Raw genomic sequence first — 25,944 nt, 5'->3', positions numbered from 1 at the left:
TAGCATGTTTGTGTCTGTTAGGAGGTGTTTGATCAGAGAGTAGTGTTCATTCTACACATACTCTGTCAGAGGCACATGTGTAACAACGTAAGCACAGCCAAAGGGATCTTTATTTGGGACAGGGTGACAAAGCACTTGCATGAACTTTCTTTTGAACCGTAGCTGTGCCACATGGTAATATTGTTCACATTCTCTCTGAAGTTTCACGGCTCTTTTTGCAGTTCAGGTGTATCTGACTGCTCCATACGATTCATCTCCTAGCCCCGCAGTGTCTCTCTTATCTCATCTGCTCCTCAGTATAACTAGCTTTGTTCTCTGTCCTCTTTCCGCCTGATGACCCCTTTGAAGATCTTGGGTTTCTCATGATGTTCGTCTGATATAGGAAGTGGTGTGGCCAGTGAAGAGGCCGATCAATAAAAGGAAACATTAGCAATCCCAACGGAGAAAAAGAGCTAAATGATAGCACGTCGCACACACATATAGATACAGTATGCGCACTCACACACACACACACAGCATGTACTTTTGTTCTAGGACATGTGTATTATATTACTGCCAGTGTGTGTTTTTTGGAATCCTGCAGTGGTTCACACATTCAGCTCCCTTAGGTTATAGTATATACGTGTAAAACTTGTAGAATTACAAGAATTGAAAAAAGTATATTTATGGGGATGTACTATTTTCTACATAAAATCTTTCTACGTAATGTAAAGAGCATTCTTTCAGAATTTGATCTGGATTTCTTAATATTGACTCAGTTCAGTTCAAAAATGTATATCTCAGTAAAATTATGACACTATAATAAGATTTTGAGGCTTCAGCCTACATTTCACAGACTGGGTCACACATGTGCAGTTTCAACTTGTGATATAATATGACTCTTGACACTTTTTTTACAAATGTTTTTTCAACATCTCACAGTGTTGCCTGAGCATTTCTTAGTTTTCTTACTTAAAGGGGACAGTTTACACAAAACTAAAAATTCTGTCATCATTTGCTCACCCTCAAGTGGTTCCCAATCTGTATACATTGCTTTGTTCTGATAAACACAGAAAGATATTTGGAGGAATGGTTGTAACCAAACAGTTCTTTGCCACCTTTGACTGTCATAGTAGGAAAGATAACTATGGTCGTCGAAACTGCTCCTGAACTGTTTGCTTTTCTACATTCTTCCAAATATCTTATTTTTTGTTCAACAGAACCCAGAAAATGTTCCTACTAGTCAATGGTGGCCAAGAACTGTTTGGTTACAAGCATTCTTCCAAATCTAAACAAAAAAAAGTTATTTTGTTGTGAATTCATCAGAACAAAGAACTTGACTTGGGGGTCAGTAAATGAAGACCGAATTTACATTTTTGGGTGAACTGTTTTTGTTAAGCACCAAGAATACTGGCTGGTTGTAGATTTATTTTTCAACAAGATCATGTTTTTGTATTTATAGAGAAAGAATCATGTCTCCGGCCCAGCTGTAGTTTTTTTATAACCCAAAACACTTATGTTAACTTTCTGAAAGTCACTGCTGTAATTGTAGAGATACTAACACACAAACTATTTTAGAAAAAGAACAAAACCAGATTTTTAGTTCAACGTTTAAGGACCTTCCCATTAAGCCTTGCCGACTGAAAGATGTTCTGCACATGAAACGGAGTTGGTCTTTGGGTAGCTTCCCAGGAATGTTACTAAAAGTGTTGTACACCTGCATTTGAATGGCTATCAATTGAAAAATATGCATTTTACCCCAGATTAAACCGTTACAACACCTACCGAAACCAATCAAGTTTTGGGATTTAGCATATTTGGTGATTTTAGTTGAAAATGGAGCAGCCCTGAGTGACTGTTGACCAACTGTTCCCTCTACAGCCAGTAACATCCAGTGCAGTCACTCTGGGAGAAATGTCACTTGTGGTTGGCATGCAATACTAAGTTTCTCCCGCTTTTTCTCCTTCCTTTCTCCAATCTTGTGTGTTGGTGCCAATTCTCTTGCTTTGGGCCTCTCCATTCAAACAATGAGGAGTGAGACCTAGTTTCAAGAGCTGGCAACATTCAACCTAGCCGGTAGATTCTCTTTCCTCCACTATCTTCCCACTGTGGTCGAAGGTCAAAGGCATAACTTTACTGAATGCGAAGTGAGGCTATGTAACTGAGATGAATCAGATAAGTGTGTGTATCTGTGAATTGCTTTTAGAGGGAGACTCCTGCTGGAATCTGGGCAAGTTGAGACACCGCTGATATAATGTTTACACTTTATTAGTGCCATAGCAGATTAATCTCTCTCTTTCAAACACACAAACACACTCCATCACGCATGAAGCACCACCACCTGTTTGAAACAGCTGTAATTTTTTTAAGAGAACAAAGGTGGTTATTATTTATTCATGGTGGCATTTACTTGGGGTTGGCCACTTCATATGTTTGTACTGATCGGATAGTGATGTAATGCATCGTTGCATTCTGGACAGTGCCACAAAGCATTCTGCATGGGGTATGATTAGCAGGCATTAGCGTAAAAAGGTGCCTTTTATGGTCTGTATTTTCATTAAGATCCACATCTGTTATGGTGGATCTACGGTTTGAAAAGAATCTTGCTGAGCAAGTTGGGTGAAGTTAGATATATTATAAACTATTGCCATTCTTATAGATAGCTACCACATTTGGTTAAAGGGATAGTTCACCCAAAAACAAAAAAATCTGTCATTGTTTATTCACTGATTCATGTCATGTCCTGTATTTTGAGAAATGTCGAAGTGGATTTTTGTGCCCATACAATAGAAGTCAATGGGGGTCAATGTTGTTTGGCTACCAACATTCTTTAAAATCTCTTTGTGTTGTGCAGAAGAACGTCATATAGGTTTGCAATGACATAAGGGTGAGTAAATGATCCAGACTGCTTTATTCACTTAATATATATTGGACAGGTTTAATATTTTGATCAGGTTCAGAATGTGTAAATGTTGTTGTTGTTGTTGTTTAGGGTAATCTGAATTTGAGCATTGAACAGACAATGTATAAACAGATTTGGGTGAGATGTCACACCCTCCCTGAAGCAGCTGTGATCGGGAAAACATTAAGATGATGATCGCCACTGTCTGTGTTGGGCTTTAAATAGCTGTGATAATGTAGATGATGATGATGATGATGTCACTTAGGTTATTTGATCTCTGTGTGCTCTCGCGTGACAAACCACATCCGCATCGCTCAGTAGTGGAAACCATCCTGAATGCACGTAGGCCTCTGTATGCTTATGGGTCTAAAGAACGGTCAGCCAATATGACATTATTTACTATCATGTTGTTCCATATGCTGTTATTATATTTGTTTACTTATTTTTGTGAAACATAAACGGAAGACTTCTTATCATTTAACAACAGTTCGGGATTATGTTGTTCTTTATGAACTGCTGTCTCATATTTTCCTGTTTTGTTCCTTATTGAAAAGAACAGCTTTAACAACAACATTTGTGAATGTGAATTATATGAATTTTATTTTGGGGTGTTGTCTTGCTAGGGCTGCATATCGAATCTGATGTTCCGTTTCGATTACGATTCACAAGCTCTCGATTACATTTCTCGATTCGTGTCAATGATTATAGATTTAATCCTTAAAGAAACAAATCCTATAGATATTTTTAAAGATGATCAATAAACATGCAGTCAAATCTAAAAATGAAATGAAGTGCCACTAACCTGTATATTAAACTTTCTGGTACACTTGGGTATATTGAACAAGAACAGTCGCATACCTTTATCAAACAGGATCAGATTATTTTACATAAAAGATACAGCACAAGTATAACCTACATGTACAATTATAAGTGGCAACTAGTGCAATGCTTGCGGAAATGTGAAAGAAGAAAATGTATTCACAACTTGTGAGAATCAATATCAAATCGACCGCATTTGATAAAACGATTAATTTACGATAAATTAACCAGCCCTATTATTTACAGCAGGTGACAGTGATGAGAAAGCACGTAGAGCCCTGCTGTGCGAGTTCACTTGTAGTCAGCGAATCGGGTTTTGGGACCATGTGGTGAAGTTCAGGGTATCAGGGTGTCCTAGAGAATACTGTTTCCAAACAGCCTCAGCGTTAATGGCCTCCGTGTTGTGACTTCATTTCATGTGACTCTCTGCCTCATTCTGAGGCACAAATGTGTGCTATGGGGTCAGCAATGCAGCCCAGTGTGTCACAAATTATATGGCATAAAGAGGAATGGAAGGAGGATGAAGAGAGAGAGAGAGATTGAGGGGATGCCACACATTTTTCCTCTGCAACTTTTTTTGCTCCCTTGTTTTGCCTCATTGAGTGGAAAAGTACAACGTTTGAATGCCCATTAACAGACCTGTCAGCCAGTCAGAAGACAGGCCAGGGACTCTGTTAGGATGCCGGCCAATGAGTCGACTGTGACATCATAGGGACTAGGGGGCGATGCTTAACAGGAAACAAAGAATGAGTGTTCTTACATAGACAAACAGCTTCTAGGATGGAGTCTTACATGTGTGTGAATGTTTATGTTTTAGTATTATGATGTGGGGGAGTTGCTAGGTGTGACCCTGCATTCTCCTCTGAAAAACTCATAAAATTTCACAAGGCCTTTTTTTATTCATCCTCCTATTATTGTTTGAGCTTCCCCGGCATCATCGTGGTTTCCTGGGCAACCTGTTGGAGGCAAGGGTTGGGATTTCCTGATTGAGGTTAGACATGTGACATATACAGTTTTTCCAGTATTTCTTCATTAAGGACTGAATCGGAAGGGTGTGTGATTATCTTAATGTGTGATTTTGGGAAAGAATATGTCAGTGCTGGTTTTTGAGCCGTGAAATAACAATGTACCTGACATCATAAATATGATTTGGAAGTTTTAAAGCTGTCATGTCACTGCTGGTCTTGCAAGATGAGGCATTTTAGCTGTAGGCACAGTTCTGACATGAAAGCTCAAAGGTAGACTTAAACTGATAGTTCATTAAAAAAAGTATGTCTTTATTTGTTTACCCTCTTGTGACCCTTTCTTCTGTGGAACACAAAATAAGTTATTTTGAGGAATGTGCCATAAGTCAATGGTGGCCATGTTTGGGGACCGGTGTTCTTCGAATATCACGTTCTGTGTTCTGCAGGTTTGGAATGACATGGGTGTGAGTAAATGATGAAAACATTTTCATTTTGGGTGAACTCATTCTTTAAGTATTCTGAGAACCTAGTTTTGTCCTAGTTTTAAAGCATTGTTGCATGTTTCCTTTGCGGAGGGTTCAATCCCAGAATGAATAGTCCTCAGAAAAAATGCACCAAGCTTGAGAAATATTAAGTACATTTATATCTCTCTATCCCAAAAAAGTAGTAGGCCTAAAAGATTATCGGAATTTAACGTAAGTCATATTTTATTGGCATATCTTCAGACTTTATTGAAAGATGATTGGAATTTCACTTTCAATGGCAAACATGATCGATGAGATGGCATTTGATTTATCACATGATACGTGAAAGCTGTTTGTTTAGCATACTGATGCATTTCCATTGAACAGCCCGACCTCTCCGTTGGGTTCCAGCCGTGTTATGCATTTTTTAGTTAACCTTTGCACTGACCCATATTTGAGCTTCGAAGAGGAGTTTGTTTTCACCGTTCCCCTAGAAACAAACAAGTTAGCACAATACATAAAACAAATGAATGCATTGTCAGTTTGAGAACTTTTCTGCCCAGGCAATTCTTCTGTTTTTGTGCAAAAATTTTGTATCAACGCGCATATAAATCGTTCTCAGTTTTAAACACATGTTTGTCTTTACCTGTTTTACAATTGAAATCGTGAATGTTCCCCCTTAATTTGATTTTGAACAATTTGATATTGTCTTTGCTGTGCTTCATGTTCTTGATTTTTTCATTGGCGTTTCTTTAAGAGCGATTAAACCTTTATTCCAGCTCATTTGCACCAATCCATGTAACTGATACTTGACTTGAACTTGTGCTCAGAGATGTTATGTGCTTCATAAGCATTCATAATGCATAATGCTGACCCTCTCTCTTTTCTTTCTCTCTTAATAGCCTCCGTCCCTGTAAGCAACAGCAGTGTGAGTAGGCGAGGAACCTCCCCCTCGGCCCCCCCAAGCTGGGAGAAGCGTAGCATCCACCCCGCCACCATGTCCAGCATCACCATCGACCCGGAGCTTAAGCCCGGGGAATTCGTCATCAAGAGCCTTTTCGCAGAGTTCGCTGTCCTTGCCGAAAAGAAGATCGAGGTGGTCATGGCTGAACCGCTGGTCAGTATCTTAGGATCTATTGCTTAGTGTCATATGTCGTCACACTTACTTTAACTTGCAGAAGGGTCATTTGGACATTATCATGGTGTTGATGTCAAAAATGAGTGTGTAGTACCAGATATATATAATGAATAGGATTGATGAATCCGAAGAGAAGATCCAATAATGCTGCAGTGACATAGTGGCCGTATTAACAAAAGTATTTAGGATATCACTTCAACTTTATTTTGTATTCTATTGCACTGCATTTAACAGTGTTTCTGTAGCTCAGTTGGTGGACTGTGGGGATTCTCGAGGAATACATGTACCTCAGATTGCTTCGAATAAATGTGTTTGCTGTTTACAGTAAAGTCATGTAAATGTGTGGAATATAAATTTTGTGTTGAGCTTTCTGTTAGCCGTCACGCCAGGGGACAGTCAGTATGCTGTATTCAGACAGTATGCTGTGAGGCCATGTTGACTTATTTAGGGGAAAAGAGGTGATCGTGAAGGTTGTGTAACACATAAACACATAAATCCAGTGTATTCCCAGAAACAGAAGGAGAGGTTTGCATTCTTGAAATGCTCTCTTCTGTTCAATTCTTCTCGCCTTGCAGAAAAGCACACACACATTCTTTGCAGATTTGCCCTTAAATGCTTCCTCTCCATGTTACTTCTCTCTTCTTTGTGTGTTTACACAGAGGTACACGGACCGCTCTCTCAGTCTATACAGAAAGAGAAACTGGTAATGTCTATATCAGAGGGCTGCAGAGAAGAGCTGCTTTTTCTCTTTAACTGTGTTGTCCACTCTTTTGCCCATCAGCTCTGACTTTAAACTTCTTACTCTTAAAGTGTTTGTTCCACTGTAAAATATATTTATATTCATTTTCAAAATAGAAACAAGGAGTCATTAGCTTCATTCGAGTTCCCTTTGTTAGTTTCTCTCTTTGTCCTGGAGCTAAGCAGCTCTGACTGCATTTGCTGCAATACATATCCTCAGCAATGGATGCAGAGATGCATGTGTGTGTCGATTATATTATTATATTCTTATTATATTCATCCGATTATTTTCTGATTATTCATATCCTATTTGAATTCAATTGTATTATCTACATTTGGTTAGTTTGGTTTTGTGTATTGTAGAATCGTGAGCTAAGTGTATCATTACACCCTCTGATCTACAGTTCTTCTGCCCGGTGCGTGTAAACTAAGAAACATTCTGTTCTGATGCTCATTTCGCAAGCAACGGTTTTTCTTAAAGGTTCAGCAGTTGCTTTGTAAACTGGTAATGAAAGATTCTAGTATAACTCTTTTTGATGCCAAAGCTTTCATAAATAAAAACCTCAAGGGAAAAATATGACACCTTTCAGGGACATGATCTCTGTCATATAAACGGGTTTGTGGTTTGTTGGAGTAATGCTGGAAGTGTGTTTGTGTTCTTACAGGAGAAGCCCCTGTCCCGCTCACTGCAAAGAGGAGAAGATGCACAATTTGATCAGGTTGGTTGTGTGTGTGAATGCAATGTCAAAAACATCTTGTAAAAGTGGAAATCAGCTTTTTTGCTTTAATGATTTATCCGCTATACCTGAAGTATAAAAGAGGCAACTGGTTTTCACACTTTATGATGTAATATGGTGAACCCTTTGTGAAGGACCCCCTTGCGAATATGCATATCCTTCTAGGCCTATATATTTGTATGAATAAAGAAACTTGTTCGATAAATACGTGTGATAATCTAAAAGCAAAATACCGTTATGATTGTCGAATGTATAACCCTGAAGAGAAACATTTTCTTTTCAAATTTCCTTTACTGTATTGATCTTCATAGTTAATTAATTTTCATGATAGCTTTATAAATACAATTCTGAATATGCATGAAGCAAATAAAGAACCCCTGAACACTTAGACAATACAAGGTAATTAAAGTTCAGTAGACCGTGTCTTTTTTCTCTGAAACGTTCTGGGGACCCCTTAGAATCTTCTGGGGGTCCCCGGACCCGAGTTTAAATCCCATCGATCACTCACTCATTTCTGATTGTGCAGAACTTTCAACAGTGGAGCTGCACCAAAATGCTTTGTTTAGCAAAACCCAAAGCAAATGAGACATCATCCTGCAATAGATCCAGCCAGCACTATAAGACCCTTCGTGTGTCAGAAAGAATGAGCCAATGGGAATGTGCTCTGTATGCAGAAAACCACAGCAAATGTGTTTGTGTGTCTCTATGCTTTAGTTTTTGGTGTCCGTGTTTGTGCTAATGTTGCCAAAAACAGAATCGCTGTGTCATCCGCAGCAGTAGATCAGCACATGCTGCCTGGTATGCTTGTGTGAATATATGAGTTCAGGGTGTTGTAGTGTGTTTTCCAAATGGCATGAGGGCAGGGAGAGCTGTTACATCACTCTCCTTAGCAACATATATCATCCTGTCCAACATACACTTTTCTTTCCTGAACGTACATAAACGCAGTGGGCTTCGTAGTATGAGACCACATTGAATATCTGAGAATCAAAGTCCAATTTTAAAGTCCCTGTGAACCAAAAGTTGCAATAGTTTTTACTTCCATATTTTGACACTTTTCAGAGTGATATGGTAATTTGGAATTAAAAAAATAGTCGACGTGGCTTTCGTCTTTCTCTGCGATTTATGTTGCATTTTGAAATGGAACTGGCAGCAGACGGACAGTTGAAGGGGAGGAGTTAACGGATCCTCTGCCCAAGCCGTCTAACATGGGTCATTTACATTAATGTTCATAGTATATAGCCATCTGTATATATTGTTCATAGTATATACCTACTGTCATATTTTCATAGAACATTCCTACTGCAAAATATTTTTATAGTCCAAGCCCACTGTATTATATTCTCTCATACTGTATTCTGTATTTATGCACACTATATATCCTGCACTTGCTAACTGCACTTCTGGTTAGACCTAAACTACATTTCGTTACACTGTACTTGTATATGTGTAATGACAATAAAGTTGAATCTAATCTAATCTTAAAATGGATAGTCATTACAGGATGGAAGTGTAATTTCAGATTTTCAAGTTTATGAGGGGACACGACTTTTAAAGAGTGAATGACCCCCATTGATGAACAATTTACAATAGAAACTGCAATATTTCATGAACAAATTGTCGTTGTAATTTTTTATTTCACTGGGACTTTAAAAACCTAGAAGGTTTTTAGAAAATTCTCACCAAGGAACAATGACATTCCTATTATGTAAATCGGCAATCAAATGTAAGCAATTTTTTGACATTGACCTTGTTAACAAAAGCACACACTTTTACCATTACTAACACACCGGTGCAGCGTCTGGAAGTATTCCGTAAGTGATGTGTACAGTGACTGCGGAGTGATGAGCTGTGTTGAACCACAGTCGGCTTACACACATCTCCTCCACTGCCGTAGCTCATAGATACTGCGTGTGTAACGGCTGGTGCCAGGTTACTGCAGTAAAAGGTTGAGTAGCCAGTGGACGTATCATCCTACACCCATCTTGCCCTTACGACAGAACAGATCAATACCAGAATGTGCTCAAAGATGCTGCAGGCGCTTCCCTATGTCTTTCTGCAGCTCTATTTGGAAATCAAATGATATCCAAGAGTGCATTTAAAGGAATAGTTTATTGAAAAATAAACATTCCTTACTTCCTTGATCAAAGTGACTTTCTTTCTTAAGCCGAACACAATTCGAGCTATATTAAATAAAAGCCTGGCAATGTAATGACTGGGGTCCAGAGTTTTGACGATTCAAAATGTGCATCCATCCAGGTAATCTATACAACTCCAGGGGGTTATTAACTGTCTTTTGAAGACAAAAACAATGTGCTTTCGTGAAAGTTGTTTCTGAGGTGTTCAGTTGAGTATTATATGCCACATTACTGAGCAGTATTGCTGTGTTTGTATTGCAGTTAATAAGCTCTATGAGCTCCATAGCAGAACACTGTTTGCCTTCGCTGTTGCGGACGTTGTTTGACTGGTACAGAAGACAGAGTGGAACAGAAGATGAGTCGTACGAGTACAGGCCTCGCTCCAGCACCAAGTCTAAAGGGTGAGGAAAGACACACAGCTTCTCTTTAGCATCTCTAGCTGTCTTGCGCTCATGAACCACTCGTGGCATCAGGCCGTGCCCAATTATCTTCCTTTCTCTGTTTTATCTTGTCTTTAAAACTTTACAGACAGGACTGGCATGCTAAAAGAAATTTTAGTAACATTTACTAACCATATTTTGTTACAATCTTCAAGAAAGGTCGACATTAATAGGAAGCAAAATATAACCACATACATTGCGGTCAAGATGGGATTTGATTTTCCTCAGCCGGAGTTTTTTTCAACGAGAGGCAAATTGCTTTGTAATTTTACTAGATTTGTTTAAGTAAAACACATGTTTGCGTTTTACAAGATCAACATCACATTTGCAAATTTGCCCAGTTTTTTCAGGTTACACTAGTCCCATCCAAATACTGGGTTTTTTCTACCTTTTAATAAATTAAAACAAATGTATTAATAATTTGGCTTGCTACAAATGTGTTGTTATTCTACCTTGTGTATTCCTGTACTCATTTAAAATCTCTCTCTATAGAGATGAACAACATCGGGACAAAGACTATCTCCTGGAGCGAAGGGACTTAGCCATAGACTTCATATTTTGTTTAGTTTCAGTGGAAGTTTTGAAACAGGTGAGGTTTGTGTGTGTGCTTCATAGCCTAGGTGTGGTGTTTTTAAAGTTACGAGAGAGAGCTGTGTCAAACATGCATGGACTTGCTAAAACAATATCCTGGTTCGTGAAGTAAAACGTTGACCCTCACGTTACAGATGTGCTAATGATGTTGGAACATTTTCTTATAGATTCCTCTTCATCCAGTGCCAGACACCTTAGTACAAGAAGTCCTTAACCTGGCATTCAAGCACTTTAAACACAAAGAGGGGTGAGTTCATGTACACAAACACACCTTTTTTTATGCAAAATATACATGGCCAGACTGCACAAATGCAAACCGCGCATGCAGCTGATTCTTGAAACTCCCTATAAAACAACCTACGAGTTTTATCTCCTACAAGTTTATGAGCTGTCCAAGTGTTACCCAGCCCTTCTTATGGCGAACACTGCAGACGTGTGTCAGCTACAGTTACACAATCACAGTTGTGCCACACACACGCAGTCATAATATGTTTTATCGGGTGTGTTACTTTCTTGGTCATGTGCATTGTTGTGTTATTAATCTTGGATATCTCTGTTTGCTTGACAGGTACTCGGGCCCAAACACTGGTAATGTGCATATCATTGCTGATCTGTACGCGGAGGTCATCGGAGTCCTCGCCCAATCAAAGTGAGTTCCTCTTAACAGCTCAATCAAGTCATGCGTACAATTTTTCTTGTGTTGCACATTTTTGAAAAAGTGTACTTTCTCTCTCTCTCTCTCTCTCTCTCTCTCTATCCACATGGACAGGTTGCTTAAGGTCACATGACCATTTTTGCTGTTTATTGAGGTTAAAAACTTCCTTTAACCAATCTAAATGTAACTTGATGATCTGCTTAACAAAACATCAATTATGACATGATGTGTGTAATAATGACTCAAGATATGTATTTAAAAGGTTATTTAATATCTCCATTACATGTAGCCACAGGGAATAGAACACGGGATACTTGTCATTGTTTAATGCATACCAAACAGCAGAAGGTTCTACGCCATCCATTGAGGTCTCCAGTAAAAGCACACTCAGATGTATTTATTATCCTTTCAGAATTCACAAAGCCATCGAGCTCTTCTCTTTCTGTCACACTGACTCGCCTCAAGCTGTATACAGAGCTCTGAATGATTTGTACGGGCTTTGGACACGTTTACTGTTTCTGTAATTCTCCCCATGCCACACGCTAAGACTCCCTCACGGCTACATGAAACTGTCTGTTTAAGCTGTAATGTAATTTAGCTCTTCGCTGTAATAGTGACAGCCTGAAATTGATTTACCACAGTGCTCAACCTCACCTCATGTTCATGATTTCCTGTGTTGAGCTGCTTTGCCTAAGGATTGTATTTGAAGAGCCATTTTACATAATGTGATAAAGACATGACGCAATGACACAGATTCTTGTTTGAATTCAGATGGTTTTCATTACTGTAACAAGCATTCATGGTTAGAATTGTATTTGGTTTTAAGCCATAACTGTGACAAACAAGACATTCTAAAGACTGTAATATTTAGTCTATGACTAGTTATTACCTGTTATGGTGAGTCGATGAAGTATGTGTGTTGCTGTAGTGTTAAGAATGCGAAAGAAGGATCTTGATGGGTTTTGTGTGTTCTGTGTGCAGGTTCCAGGCGGTGCGCAAGAAGTTCATCACTGAGCTGAAGGAACTGAGGCTGAAGGAGCAAAGTCCTCACGTGGTGCAGAGCATCATCAGCCTCATCATGGGCATGAAGTTCTTCAGGGTGAAGATGTACCCCGTGGAGGACTTTGAAGCTTCTTTCCAATTCATGCAGGTCAGCATGCATGCATACCAGTACAGACGTATCCACACCTCTCCGTTTGGTTTTCTTTAAAATGGATCGAAGGTTTGGTCTTTTTTATGTTTCTGAAGGCGTCCACGTAAATGCCAGGATCCCTAAAGCACATTTTCCAACCCTGTAGTTTCATTTACATAGTCGCTGAATAATCATGAAGACTTTTTCGGAAGGGTGTTAATAGCTCAGGTGACTCCCTGTTAAGTGTATTGCCCTATGGACCTTAATGACAAGATTCAGCTTGTTTAAAATGATCATTGGCAGATGCTGGTGTGGACTTGAATATTTAGCAGTGACCAGTGAGGTGCTCATGGTGGAGATCCACCCAGTTTGTTGCCCTGCTTTAATTTGATCTAAACTTACTCATGAATAAGTCTGAATATAGCAAATTCAAGTTGGCTAGTGAGATGGTGCCTTAAAGGGACAGTGCACCTAAAAATAAAACTTTCTGTCATCATTTACTCACCCTAGAGTTGTTTCAAATCTGTATAAATGTATTTGTTTTCTTGAACACAGAGAGAGAGATTTGGAAGAATGCTTGTAACCAAATAGTTCTTGGCCACCATTGACTACCGTAGTAGGTAAATATTATAATTTAAGTTGAAGGTGCCCCAGACCTGTTATAAAGTACCCCAGAACTTCTTTGCTTTCCTTCATTCTTCAAAATATCTTCTCAATTGTGGCCAAAAACTGTTTGGTTACAAACATTCTTCCGAATATTTTTCTCTGTGTTTATCAGAACCAAGAAATGTATACAGATTTGGAGAAAATTGGTGGAGATGACATCATTTCTATTTTTGGGTGAACCGTACCTTTAAGGGTTCTTTAACGTTACATCATCCCAGTGAAGAGATGTGCAAAACTCTCTCGAAGCTTAGTGTCTCTGAATGAATAACTGGCTAGTCAGACTTAACCAAATATAGAAACCTAGCTAGCTAGCCAGTTAAGTTTGAATAAACTGAGTCTTGTCTCGTCTATTGTCAGTTGGACAGGACTCATAAAATCTCTTGAGTAACAATGTTTCGGGGTGGCGAGTCGACCTTTGCCAGCAGGAGTGTGTGGAGAAATATCTTTACATTAAACCTATTACAAGCTGTTAAATCCTGCACTCAATGCGTTCAGTTTAAAAAGCATCGTAATCCGGAGATGTTTTTATTGAGCCAGCAGCCGCAAAGAGATGCTATATTTTGTGGGCACTCATAATAGTCGTACGAAGTGCTTAATATCGGTGCGTGTTCTTTTGAGCTTAGTTACTGATATCATACATTTACAAGTTTCGCCCAACTTGTTAGTACTGAGATTTGCAAGTAATTGATTAAATGTCTTGTTTTGTGTGTTTGTGATGGTGTTGGTGAGACAGGAATGTGCTCAATATTTCCTGGAGGTGAAGGATAAAGATATCAAACATGCACTGGCTGGACTGTTTGTGGAGATTCTTATCCCTGTAGCTGCTGTAAGTACCACGAAGAGCACCGTTCCTACCAGTCTACCATCATTTATACTTAATACTGCAGCAACATGATGTGCATTCAGGATAAAATACATTCGATAATGCATTTTCAACTAAATTCTGGTCCTCAATTGTAAAAAAAAAACAAAGCCTAGCATTGACTGTTCTTCAGTGTGCATGACTCTACATGTTTTAAGAGATCTGATGTGAATTGAAACCGAATTTGTATTAAAGACAAGATGAAGCACAGCTGTATAGCTTTAAGTCATTTGTGAGGTGTGTACCTCAGCTAAATGACTCATGTGTCCGATCTTGTGTGTGTTCGGTAGGCGGTGAAGAATGAAGTGAATGTGCCGTGCCTGAAGAACTTTGTTGAGATGCTCTACCAGACGACCTTTGACCTCAGCTCAAGAAAGAAGCACTCATTGGTACTTTGCACTTTCCCACAATCCTTTGTGGTCTACATCATACTCCGGCATCTCTTTGCCTGTATGTAAAGAAATAGGTCACCCAAATATTCTGTCATAATTTAATCGTTGCTTTCCAATCTTGTATAACTTTGTTTCTTGGGTGGAACACATTCAGAGATGTCTGCTGTTTTTTCATGTAATTACAATGAATGTTAAATCTTTTGAAGTCATAACTTTATTTTTGGTTGAGCTTTTCTTTTAATGACTTTATTAATTGCTCCTCTTTTTCATTTTTTGTATTTATTTTATAATACTTCTCTCGTGCTTTTGTCTCTCCAGGCGTTGTACCCCTTGGTGACGTGTCTGATGTGTGTTAGTCAGAAACAGTTCTTCCTCAATAACTGGCACATCTTTCTTCAGAACTGCCTTTCACACCTTAAGGTACGTGTGCTCACATTCGAGTGAACCCAACATAATGACTGCCTCAGCAATGTGACGTCCTATGAGAAATCCCCTGGAGCTGTATAATTAATTATCTTGGGTCTTGCTAAAGGTGTATAAAACAAACACCAGTATGAGATGGGATATGAAAAAGTATGTTAAAGTTCAACATTACGTGCATGACGTTTAGGTGCTTTTATATAATACATTTCTATCAAATTCAGTTTGGATGTAAACATAAGCTTTATATTTAGCTGCTGGAAAAAAACAATGCATGCTTTACACAGATTCTTGTGCCTGGAGGCATGTTGGGTGGTTCACATTTAAGAATAAATGCCTTGGTTCTGTTACATCATGTTGGTGAAGGGTGTGTTGACTGCTTTTGTCTTTAAAATATCTCATGCTTATAGTATTTAATAATTTTTTTCTGTGTCAACCACTTTTTAAATCAAACTCCGAAACCTGTGTGTGTGTCTTTTTCACTGTCAGTGATTCAACTCCCAAGATGATCGTTGATTCTTTATGGTCTTCCTAACTTCTTTTCCGAAGTGATTGGTTTTTCCCCTTCAACCTACCATACTGTAAATTGTCCAATCTGATCATGTGATTCTTGCTGGTGTGTCAGTGATGCTTTTGGGATAGATTCCTGATGATTTGTTGATGGCTTTTTTAATTCTGCCCTTAATTACTGTTAATCCAAATCAGATGTCGGACTGTAGTGTGAATCCACTTCACACTGGTCCGTTGCACTTAAATCAGTTGAGCTATTCAGGGGCAAGAGGGAAGTTTTCCCCTGCGGTCCGGTGTAGCCCATTTAGCCGAGTTTTATGGGATTTGTGCTGTAGGCTCAGTGGTGGATAATTCCTCTCCTCATTGATTGATCAATGGTCTTCCTTTACAGTTCTGCTTGTCATCCTGATTTCCTTTCTGGTCTGTTCTAACCCTGCTTTTGTTTGTCCTTTCTGACCAATAGTAAGTCATAGTAGATGCCATATTTGATGTCATTTCATTTTTTATGTAATCTTGCACCTCCACTATTTTGAATTAGACTTGCTATACCAAGTTCAACCGCTCGATGTCAGTGTCCCATACGTTTTTTCCAAATGCGAAAAAGTTTCACAACCCATTTAACAAATTGTTTATTTAATAAATGTAACATACAACAACATAAAAAAATTTATACTATTATTATTAATATACAATAAAATAATAATATTTTAATTTCACTTAATGAAATTACGTTTTTTTCCCTAGATGCATTCGTCTTAAAGCATATAATACAGTATATCCCTAGAAGTGTTTGTCTTGTAGGACATTATTATCATTTTTAATAGAGGTCTTTATTAACGTTTGAATACTTGCAAACTTCTCTAGTGAATCTGACACTGAAAGTATTATGTTCCATACGCCCTGCACTTTGTTTTGCATGTTGTAGCACAAGTGCTGTTTTAAGTTTGTCTCTTGTTCTTTTTCTAACCCGCATGTCTTTCCCACCACCATCACCCTGTCTTTTGTCATCTTTCTTTTTCTGGCACGTTTATTGGCTCCAGATGCCGTCAAACAACAGCATCCGTAAGCAGATTGAGACCTTACAGGTGAGTTACTGCGGTTGGTTTGAGGGAACTAGCTTTGGTCATGTGATTGACCCGTGTTCCACAGGGGAGATGTTTGGCTGATCTCCACTTCCTGAATCAACTCAGTTGATGTTACTGTAGTTGTAAACTATGCTATTGTATCACCCCCTGTGGTTAGTGTTGGTCATTACACCCTTTACTGCTTTGTGCTCTTTGGTGCAGTTTTTTTTGTGTTTGTATGAGAGAGAGGTAAGAGACAAGTGCTTTGTCAGTGAATGGATTTGCCAAGCTGTGATGAGTTAATCTCGGATTCATTAGCAGGGATTTTAGAAGTCATACGTTTGCTCAGTTGCATAGATTTATGAGTCATCTTTCTGTGCATCAATGCAGTTAAAGCACAAATTACAGCTCATATTGACTTTTCAACAGAGTTTGGTGCGTCATACCGCTCATTAGCTTTGTTGTGAGCAGCCAGCGAACTATTGATCACTTATGATGATACAGATGAAGCAGCAGATTTTTATGAATGAAGCAAGCACATCTTGCAGAATTCAAAGGCTCACGCACAAAAACTCAAAATTTCTACCCATTAAAATATTTTAGAGCTTCACGTATAAACTGAACTTGACATTAAATGTATTTCAATGCTCATTTTGCCTTATTTTAAAATATTAGTAATCTTTAGCCCTCCTTCAAAGTCAGCTGGGGTCCCCTTGTGTGCCACGGCCCCCCTGTTGAGAACCACTGTATTAAGTACATAGCTTGTTTCTAGGACTCATGGGTTTCTGATGTTTGAAGATTGTGTGCATGTTTCCTGAATTGTTTTGTGCCCCTTCTATCAGAACAAAGACCCCAAAATGTCTCGTGTAGCACTGGAGTCTCTGTACAGGCTGCTTTGGGTTTACATCATCAGGATCAAATGCGAGAGCAACACAGCCACACACAGGTACACAAACGCCACCCTCAATAACACACATTTATGCAAAATCCAGTCGTGCACACAATAATGCCTAACACACAGACATATAAAATACTTTTTTGATTATTTCTCACATCATTGTAAATGTCAACATCACACATCTATTAAAATTGTCTCTCACTTGACATCATGTGTTTTTCTCTCGCAGTCGTCTCCTCAGTATTGTAACAGCACTTTTCCCGAAGGGCTCTCGTAGCGTGGTGCCCAGGGACACACCCCTAAACATCTTTGTTAAGATCATTCAGTTTATTGCTCAGGTAAACCAAACAGTTCAGAACAGCTTGACCGATAAGAGTGGGTTAACATTCATATTACACCTGCACTGGGTTATTTCAGTGCATTTAGAATTGAAAAGAAGTGAAAAGAACATTTTAAAGGAGTTTTCCAAACACTGCTTATGGGGGCAGTGTCAGGGTCAATGGGGCAAAGAGAGCATACATTAAAAGCAAGCTTGATTTTTGGCTTTTTGCTCTTTAAATAATCGTAATATTAATAATATTAATCTTTTTTTTTTAATTAAAAGGTGTTTGGATTTAACAAATTTCTCCTTGCGCCATTTTTCTTTCTGAAGGAACGCCTTGACTTTGCCATGAAAGAGATCATCTATGACCTGCTGTGTGTAGGCAAGTCCCATAAGACATTCACCATCAATCCAGAGGTGAGTACACACACACACACACATACAGTACACTCACAGCTATGAATATTTCCCTTTCTTCTACATTGCATTACCCGGTCTTGTTCTTTATAACGTGAACTGAAGCGTCCATTTTTATCCGTGTAGTGAAAGACATGCATTAGTACAAAACAATACCGATGAACATGTAAATGATGCATATAATGACCGTGTTGAAGGATTGATGAAAAGATAAACTAAGAACTAATGATCTCTCTGACTTTCTCTATTTTACGCTCGCTCTCTCAGAGGATGAATATCGGTCTGCGGGCCTTCCTGGTGATAGCCGACAGCCTGCAGCAGAAAGATGGCGAGCCGCCCATGCCGACCACAGGAGCCATCTTACCTTCCGGCAACACGTTGAGGGTCAAAAAGATCTTCCTCAACACCACACTCACAGACGAGGAAGCCAAGGTCATCGGTACGGACCCTTAATACTTTTTTTTTTTATGTGCATGTGAGCGTACGCATACAGCCGAACGCACAGCCCTGCAAAGTATACAGCAGTAACACGGTTATTGACGAATGCGCATTGGCACATATTGCAATACCTCTTCGGGCCAACAGGGGTCCGGTTTTCTTCTACTGAATCTATGCTTACAGGACATGGTTGCTACCTGGTGGTTAAACTAATTACTGCAAGAAACGGAATGTGCATTCACAACCTGCACTTACTTTGTACGCAAGTTAACAATAGTACTAGCCTACTATTCGGATGACGAAATTTGCGTCACGCACACTGTACGTTGTCCCTCACGTATACGTAAAAAGGGTACAATAGCAAAGCATTTACAGTTCTCACACAGCTCTCCTGAATATATTCTTTATGGAAGCCCATTTAGCCGTTCTATGATTTGTGTCTTGATTTTGAAGTAAAATTTGACATTTTATTTGAATGTTTGAGTTCACCGCTTTTTGTTTGTTTTCCATATGCGGATTTTAAGCATTGTCAGATTTCTAAAAATACAGATATTTTCCTCATAGTTTCCAGCAAAATGTTTGTTCATACTTTGTTTTAATTTTTGAAGCGATGATGGGTGACTACGTCTGGAATTTTGTTTGTGAGGACAGTATTTGTCATAAAAGACAAAAACGATCAAATGTAGACTTCTAAAGTTTGGGATGACTCACTTTAGAGTTACTTTTATGTTAAACTGTCGTTTTGAGCTCAGTGTTATGCCAGAACCTTGTCATTTCTGCATAAGAGTAATAATACCGAAATGTATGGAAATTGAGCTCTGTATGTACACTGTTGTACCGATATCGAGTATTAAGCTATTCTCTCTGTGTGCTTGTCTGTGTAGGCATGTCACTGTATTACCCTCAAGTCAGGAAAGCTCTGGATAACATCCTCAGACACCTGGATAAAGAAGTGGGGAGGTCCATGAGCATGACCAGTGTTCAGATGTCCAACAAAGAACCAGAGGACATGATCACGTAAGTCTCATCACAGATCATTGACATCAGTACGTTCAATTTAAAGGGACCGTTAACTCAAATTCTTTCTCAAACCCCCCCCCCCCCATTCACTTTTATTACATAAACACAAATCCACAGGGACATTGGTCAAAATATATTTGTATATTTTGGTAATCTATCCCTTTTACACTCTTTCTGATCATACTGTGTGTGATAGATGAATTGCATAACCTGAATAGATTTCATCATCATATGTATTGCTTTATCTATGAATAGCATGTTTATGTTTGTTTACCACTAGTGGGGAGCGAAAACCGAAGATCGACCTGTTTCGGACGTGTGTAGCTGCCATTCCCAGACTGATTCCAGACGGCATGAGCAGACAGGATCTCATCGAGCTACTAGCCAAGTAATGATCTCTGACCCCAATCCATCAACTGAACAAAGCCCAGATTCACTAGTCCTGCTCTAGTATGCATATGCTTACATCTACACTCATTTAACATTCACGGTTCGACAGAGGCGACTAGATTAATGTTAGGGATTAAGATTAACTCACTAACTTCCGTACGCTGGCCACTTCCCGTGCATAACCGCCATCTGAGTCGGACTCCCGCAACGTTTTTATGATCTCTTGACCTCGCGTCTGTTATCACTCACTAATATTTATTAAATTTATATGCTCCACTCTTCAAGATTGACCATCCATATGGATGAAGAGCTACGTGGTCTAGCGTTCACCACTCTGCAGGCTCTGATGCTGGACTTCCCAGACTGGAGAGAGGACGTGCTGTCTGGCTTTGTGTATTTCATTGTGAGGGAGGTGACTGATGTTCATCCCACTCTACTGGACAACGCTGTCAAGATGCTTCTGCAGCTCATCATACAATGGAGGCAGGCGATGCAGAGCAACCGCAGTCATGATTCACAGGTGAGTGCATATGAGTCATCTCGGAGGGGTTTGTCATGTTGCGTGTGTGTGGCTGTTTTTACTTTGGCCCTTCTTTTATATTGTAAAGTTGTTTGGTTTGCAGTGTGTGCGCAAAAACATTCTATAATAGCTAACAAGTACAGTTTTAGTTTTGGCGTGACATTTCCTGTTGAAACAGGAAGTTGGAACATATAGAGGGGGCCTTGTTTATGTATTTTTTTATTAATGATAGCTTTAAAAGGCGGTAGTTGTGTAAATCATGGACTGTGATTTGCTTTTTTGCTAGTGAGTTATAGGTGGCGTCAGGGGGAGGGGCATTCTCGTTCAAAGGGCATTTCATTGGACAAAAATCTGTAGAGTTCATGTAGATTTTTGTTCCATTTTTCTGGAGAGAGAAAGTTGTAAATCTGCTAAAAGTTATTTTTCAAGGGTTTAGAGTATGTCAACATTGAGATAAGGATAAAGCATCAAAATATTTTCTTTTGTTTAAAAACAGTTGTAGTTCTTAATGGATGCAATTTATTTTAGGTTTGACATGCTTTTGTTTTTTCCTCTCGATGTCAGGGTCCATGTTTGCCGCTAGAGAGATCTCCTCTCTGGACAGTTTTACATGTGGTGGAGGGTCTGGCTCTTGTCGTTCTGTGTAGCTGTCGACCTGCAACACGGAGGCTTGCTGTCAATGTCCTCAAAGAGGTTCGATCGCTACATGCTGCCCTTGGCATCGCAAAGGTAACCATCCTCTTCAAACGTCTTTCCTATTCGACTACATGTAATCACCCTCTTTATTAATGAACTCCTCATACTCGTCGGTTTCTCTTGATGTTTTCTCTCTATCAGGGAGATGAGGAGTTGGCGATAGATGTGATGGACAGATTGAGCGCTTCGGTTCTCGAAAGCTTCATCCACCTTACTGGGGCCGATCAGGTAAGACAATGTGCTAATGATACTGCTATTATTAAATCCTAATTACCGTTGTTCACCAGAATTACAAAATTGCGCTTGTCTTTGCTGTAGACAAATCTGCTATACTGTCCCAGTGGAATAGACCTTCAGACTCTGGCCGAGTGGAGCTCCTCCCCTATCAGCCACCAGTTTGATGTGGTAAGCCCCTCCCACATTTGGGTCTTTGCACATGTGACGCAAGGTCAGGACCCCTGGGTGATCAGCCTGTCCAGTTACTTGCGGCAGGAGCACCTGCCCAAACACTGTCCCTCTGCACTGAGCTACGCCTGGGTCTTCGCTTCCACACGCCTCCAGCTGCTCTCTCCACAAGTCGACATCAAGTATGTTTTCTAATTCCGTGTATTTAGCTTCTTTATTATCCACACATTATTATACAGTCTTATTTATATCTATTTATCATTTGTATTTTATAAATTATCATTTGTATATTCTGTGCTGTCTTTGACCTTGCAGCAGCCCCATCAATGCTAAGAAGGTGAACAGCATGAGCAGTAGCAGCGACTCTTATGTAGGACTTTGGAGGAACTATCTAATCCTTTGCTGCAGTTCTGCCACTTCATCTTCCTCATCATCATCCTCATCGGCCCCCGGCTCTGTTCGCTGCTCCCCGCCTGAGACCCTAGCGTCCACGCCAGACAGCGGATATAGTTATGATTCAAAGGTCAGATCATTACACTTAAGTGCTTGCTAATGCATTAGCATTGTTTTTGATACTGCTTATTAGCAACTATTATGCTGGCAATATACAAATATACCAAAACTTAATAGCAGAGCGGGTTTTTTTAAGCCATATTTCTTTAATGTGTGTGTTAGATTTGTATTGTCTAATGTACAAAAAAGTAAAAGTGTCTCTGATTAACACTCAAGTTGAAAACTTGTTGGACTGTTGGTTTTAGTGAAACTATAATGCAGTTACTTGCTCACTGCCTGCCCATGACTTTTGAATTTTTAAGTTTTACTTGTATGAAACATCCAGAAAGCCAGAGAGTATTGGTCCTTTGAACACTTAAATCATTGTCCAATGTCTCAAAATATGTGTTTTGTAACTGTACCGCTTAGCCCATCATCATCTACTGTATAATGTTGAATTCAATAATTAACATTATAACATAATGCTTCATAACATCTTAACCAGCAATTCAAGTGAAGTATCATGGCAGGCCAGATTTAAAGTTAATGAATGTTCCGGCCAAGATGCCTAATTTACATTATTTAAGAAGGATTGTCATTTCAGGGGGAAGAGAATTTTCAGATTTAACTGAAGTTAACAGATCTAAATGAATTTAAAACAAATGACCCATATTGATAAGCTATTTACTATAAACGCTGCAATTCATGAAAGAATAAGAATTGTCATTTTTAATTTCACTGGGACTTTAAGGGCGAAACTTTTAATGAGATAAACATAAAACATTTATGTTTGTTTGTGCAGATCATAAGCGTTCCGTCCCCCTCCTCCTTGTTCAAGCATGTGGTTCCTATGATGCGTTCTGAGTGCATGGACATCACTGAGTCTCTTGTCCTGGGGCTTGGCAGGACCAACCCCATTGCCTTCAGGTGCGTCTGCGTGTCTCTTCATTTATTGTCTTTATGAACCCATTTTTTCCTCAGATGTTGTTAGCATAAATGCTTCTGATTCTGTGTGATGAAGCTTTAACCCAGTGGTATGTCTTACAGAGAGCTGTTGGATGAGTTAAACCCCATCATTAAAGAGGCGCTTGAAAGAAGGCCAGAGGTGAGTTGACCCTTGACATCCAAACATGAAACGATATTTTATGATTTCTTGGGTATACAGAAAGTACTTTACAATTCATTTTTGCAGAGCACCAGAACTGTTATGTCCACCAAGACGTTGTCTAATAAATTAACAAATCAAATCAATCTTTTTTCTATGCAGAACATGAAGCGACGACGCCGTCGCGATGTTCTCAGAGTCCAGCTGGTCCGGATTTTTGAGCTACTGGCCGATTCTGGGGTCATCAGTCAGACGTAAGTCAAACACATCTCTTCTCACTATCTCAAACCTTAAATGAACCATTCCAACCCACTTGAAGATCAAAAGCATTTCAAACATAATGAAGACCTAGTGATTTTACACAATATGCCACTAAGACTGTTCACATGAATGGTGAATATAATTGACAGTGCCCACATCTACATCTTAATGCTTGTGAATTGTGTGCGTAGTGCGAGCGGTGGTCTGGATGGCGAGTCTCACTCTTTGAACAGCACGCTGCTGGAGTACGTGGATCTGACCCGGCAGCTTCTTGAAGCAGAGAACGACAAAGACTCGGACACGTTAAGAGACATCCGTTGTCACTTCAGCGCTCTGGTGGCCAACATCATTCAGAATGTACCAGGTACATGCAGTACACGGCTCTTGGCATACTATAAAGTAGAAACGTTTAATTTATACACGACAAGTAGCACTTAATAGTTCTGAATGAAGGACGGCTATTTTCTGAACACATCATCTTACACAGATTGACCAAAAAGATAGTTCACCTCCTAACTGTTGCTTGAGCGAGCCAATGTTGCCGAGGCATGATTGTCAGGATGCCCAAAATGTTTAAGTGATAGTTCACCCAAATATAGAGATTCTGTCATCATTTCTCACCCTCTTGTCATTTCAAACCTGTATGACTTTCTTTCTTCTGCTGAACACAAAAGGAGATGTTTTGAAGAATGTCCGGTAACTGACTATCTTCAAAATATCTTAGAAAAGTCATACAGGTTTGAATTGACAAGAGGGTGAGTAAATAATTAGTAATTTTGGGGGAACTATCACTTTAACTTGGCGAGGCCATTAGACAAACAAAACAAAACCAAGTGCGTGTTCCCTCAGTGCATCAGAGAAGGAGCATCTTCCCACAGCAGTCTCTGAGACACAGTCTCTTCATGCTCTTCAGTCATTGGGCGGGACCCTTCAGCATCATGTTCACACCGCTGGACCGATACAGCGACCGTAACATGCAGATCAACAGACACCAGTACTGTGCGCTGAAGGTAGGAGAACACTATTGTGGCTCACTAAAACACACTCCCCTTTAGCGTGCTGATGCTTGACGTTTCTGAGGTTTGTTGCCACAGGCCATGTCTGCAGTGCTGTGTTGCGGCCCCGTGGCCGATAATGTTGGTCTGTCTTCTGATGGATACCTTTACAAGTGGCTGGACAACATTCTAGACTCCCAAGACCGCAAGGTGACCGCACACACAACACAATCGCTTTGTTTAACCGTGCTTCATTTATCATGACCTGTATGTATTTGTGTGTTTAGGTGCATCAGTTGGGTTGTGAGGCAGTCATGCTGTTGTTAGAACTGAACCCGGATCAGAGCAATCTGATGTTCTGGGCGGTGGATCGCTGCTACACAGGGTCCCGCAGGGTTGCCGCGGGCTGCTTCAGGGCCATCGCTAATGTATTTCACAACAGGTGCATAACAAAAGGTTCCTCTGATGAATGTCTACAAACCAACAATCGACTGAATTCAGCTGAATCTACTTCCTTTGTGTTTTCCTGCAGGGATTACCAGTTTGACACTGTGGTTCTGCTGAATCTCATCCTCTTTAAGGCCGCAGACTCTTCCAGAGATATCTACGAGGTCGCCATGCAGCTGCTACAGGTGACTTGTTCAGGTTTTTGCAAATATTTCACATTTATGCATGTCCTGTACCACTCACGTACACAGTTCAGTATCGAGTATCGAGGCAAAGACAAATGAAATCAAGCCCAGTAACTTTTGTTTTGTTTACGTGTTAGATTCTGGAACCAAAACTTTTCCGTTACGCCCATAAACTGGAGATCCAGCGTGCTGATGGCGTGTTATCTCCAGCCTGCTCCCTTCCCCACCTGTACTCAGTGTCCTACTACCAACTCAGCGAAGAACTTGCTAGAACATACCCCGAGCTCACCCTTCCCATCTTCTCAGGTACATGCGGCATACAAACACCCATATGTACATTTTTGGAACTTCAGATTGAAATTCAGACTGACACTGAGTTTTATTACAGAGGTGAGTCTGAGAATCCAGACAGCGCATCCCGGTGGTCGGCAGGTGATGCTGCATTACCTCCTACCCTGGATGAACAACGTGGAGCTGGTGGACTTCAAGCCTTCAACACGCCGTCAAGAGGAGCCGTCCACAACAGAGGACGAGGACAATGCCCGTGAGAGAGAGATGATGATGGTAAACAGCCGTCGCTGGCTAAGAGGAGAGGGCTGGGGGTCACCGCATGCTACCACCATGATCCTGAATAACCTGATGTTCATGACTGCAAAGGTAAAACATTAATCGTGAATATAACTTTTACTAGTTCTGTACCCACTATCAAATTAAACATAATTGTAATTGTGATAATAAATT

The 25,944-nt window shown here is 39.8% G+C and overlaps 1 protein-coding gene across 10 annotated transcripts in view; it reads left to right on the top strand.

Annotated features, from left to right (window-relative positions):
* fryl (furry homolog, like) overlaps nucleotides 1-25,944 on the top strand; it is an 82,512-nt gene that overhangs the window by 32,335 nt on the left and 24,233 nt on the right. For 7 of the 10 annotated variants that reach the window (XR_013787661.1, XM_079474820.1, XM_079474817.1 and 4 more), the window contains 32 exons: nucleotides 6,032-6,246; nucleotides 7,671-7,724; nucleotides 10,142-10,281; nucleotides 10,813-10,909; nucleotides 11,079-11,158; nucleotides 11,480-11,560; nucleotides 12,548-12,716; nucleotides 14,098-14,190; nucleotides 14,517-14,615; nucleotides 14,937-15,038; nucleotides 16,589-16,633; nucleotides 17,455-17,558; nucleotides 17,740-17,848; nucleotides 18,163-18,249; nucleotides 18,517-18,688; nucleotides 19,572-19,704; nucleotides 19,988-20,095; nucleotides 20,383-20,617; nucleotides 21,182-21,346; nucleotides 21,455-21,541; nucleotides 21,632-21,900; nucleotides 22,034-22,241; nucleotides 23,013-23,137; nucleotides 23,258-23,315; nucleotides 23,478-23,569; nucleotides 23,768-23,940; nucleotides 24,426-24,586; nucleotides 24,671-24,781; nucleotides 24,859-25,013; nucleotides 25,104-25,203; nucleotides 25,341-25,509; nucleotides 25,592-25,860. Coding sequence is in view for 9 of the 10 variants with exons in the window: in XM_079474817.1 (XP_079330943.1) it covers nucleotides 6,032-6,246; nucleotides 7,671-7,724; nucleotides 10,142-10,281; nucleotides 10,813-10,909; nucleotides 11,079-11,158; nucleotides 11,480-11,560; nucleotides 12,548-12,716; nucleotides 14,098-14,190; nucleotides 14,517-14,615; nucleotides 14,937-15,038; nucleotides 16,589-16,633; nucleotides 17,455-17,558; nucleotides 17,740-17,848; nucleotides 18,163-18,249; nucleotides 18,517-18,688; nucleotides 19,572-19,704; nucleotides 19,988-20,095; nucleotides 20,383-20,617; nucleotides 21,182-21,346; nucleotides 21,455-21,541; nucleotides 21,632-21,900; nucleotides 22,034-22,241; nucleotides 23,013-23,137; nucleotides 23,258-23,315; nucleotides 23,478-23,569; nucleotides 23,768-23,940; nucleotides 24,426-24,586; nucleotides 24,671-24,781; nucleotides 24,859-25,013; nucleotides 25,104-25,203; nucleotides 25,341-25,509; nucleotides 25,592-25,860 (4,265 nt within the window). In the remaining variant the exon portion in view is untranslated. The remainder of the gene's footprint in view (nucleotides 1-6,031; nucleotides 6,247-7,670; nucleotides 7,725-10,141; nucleotides 10,282-10,812; nucleotides 10,910-11,078; nucleotides 11,159-11,479; nucleotides 11,561-12,547; nucleotides 12,717-14,097; nucleotides 14,191-14,516; nucleotides 14,616-14,936; nucleotides 15,039-16,588; nucleotides 16,634-17,454; nucleotides 17,559-17,739; nucleotides 17,849-18,162; nucleotides 18,250-18,516; nucleotides 18,689-19,571; nucleotides 19,705-19,987; nucleotides 20,096-20,382; nucleotides 20,618-21,181; nucleotides 21,347-21,454; nucleotides 21,542-21,631; nucleotides 21,901-22,033; nucleotides 22,242-23,012; nucleotides 23,138-23,257; nucleotides 23,316-23,477; nucleotides 23,570-23,767; nucleotides 23,941-24,425; nucleotides 24,587-24,670; nucleotides 24,782-24,858; nucleotides 25,014-25,103; nucleotides 25,204-25,340; nucleotides 25,510-25,591; nucleotides 25,861-25,944) is intronic. The other 3 variants (XM_079474816.1, XM_079474819.1, XM_079474813.1) reach the window with 1 other exon arrangement.

This window comes from Barbatula barbatula, assembly GCF_947034865.1.
Source record: "Barbatula barbatula genome assembly, chromosome: 15".
In the NCBI taxonomy this organism is placed as follows: Eukaryota; Metazoa; Chordata; class Actinopteri; order Cypriniformes; family Nemacheilidae; genus Barbatula; species Barbatula barbatula.
Note: the sequence above shows the minus strand (reverse complement) of the source record. Positions and strands in the feature narration are given on the sequence as shown.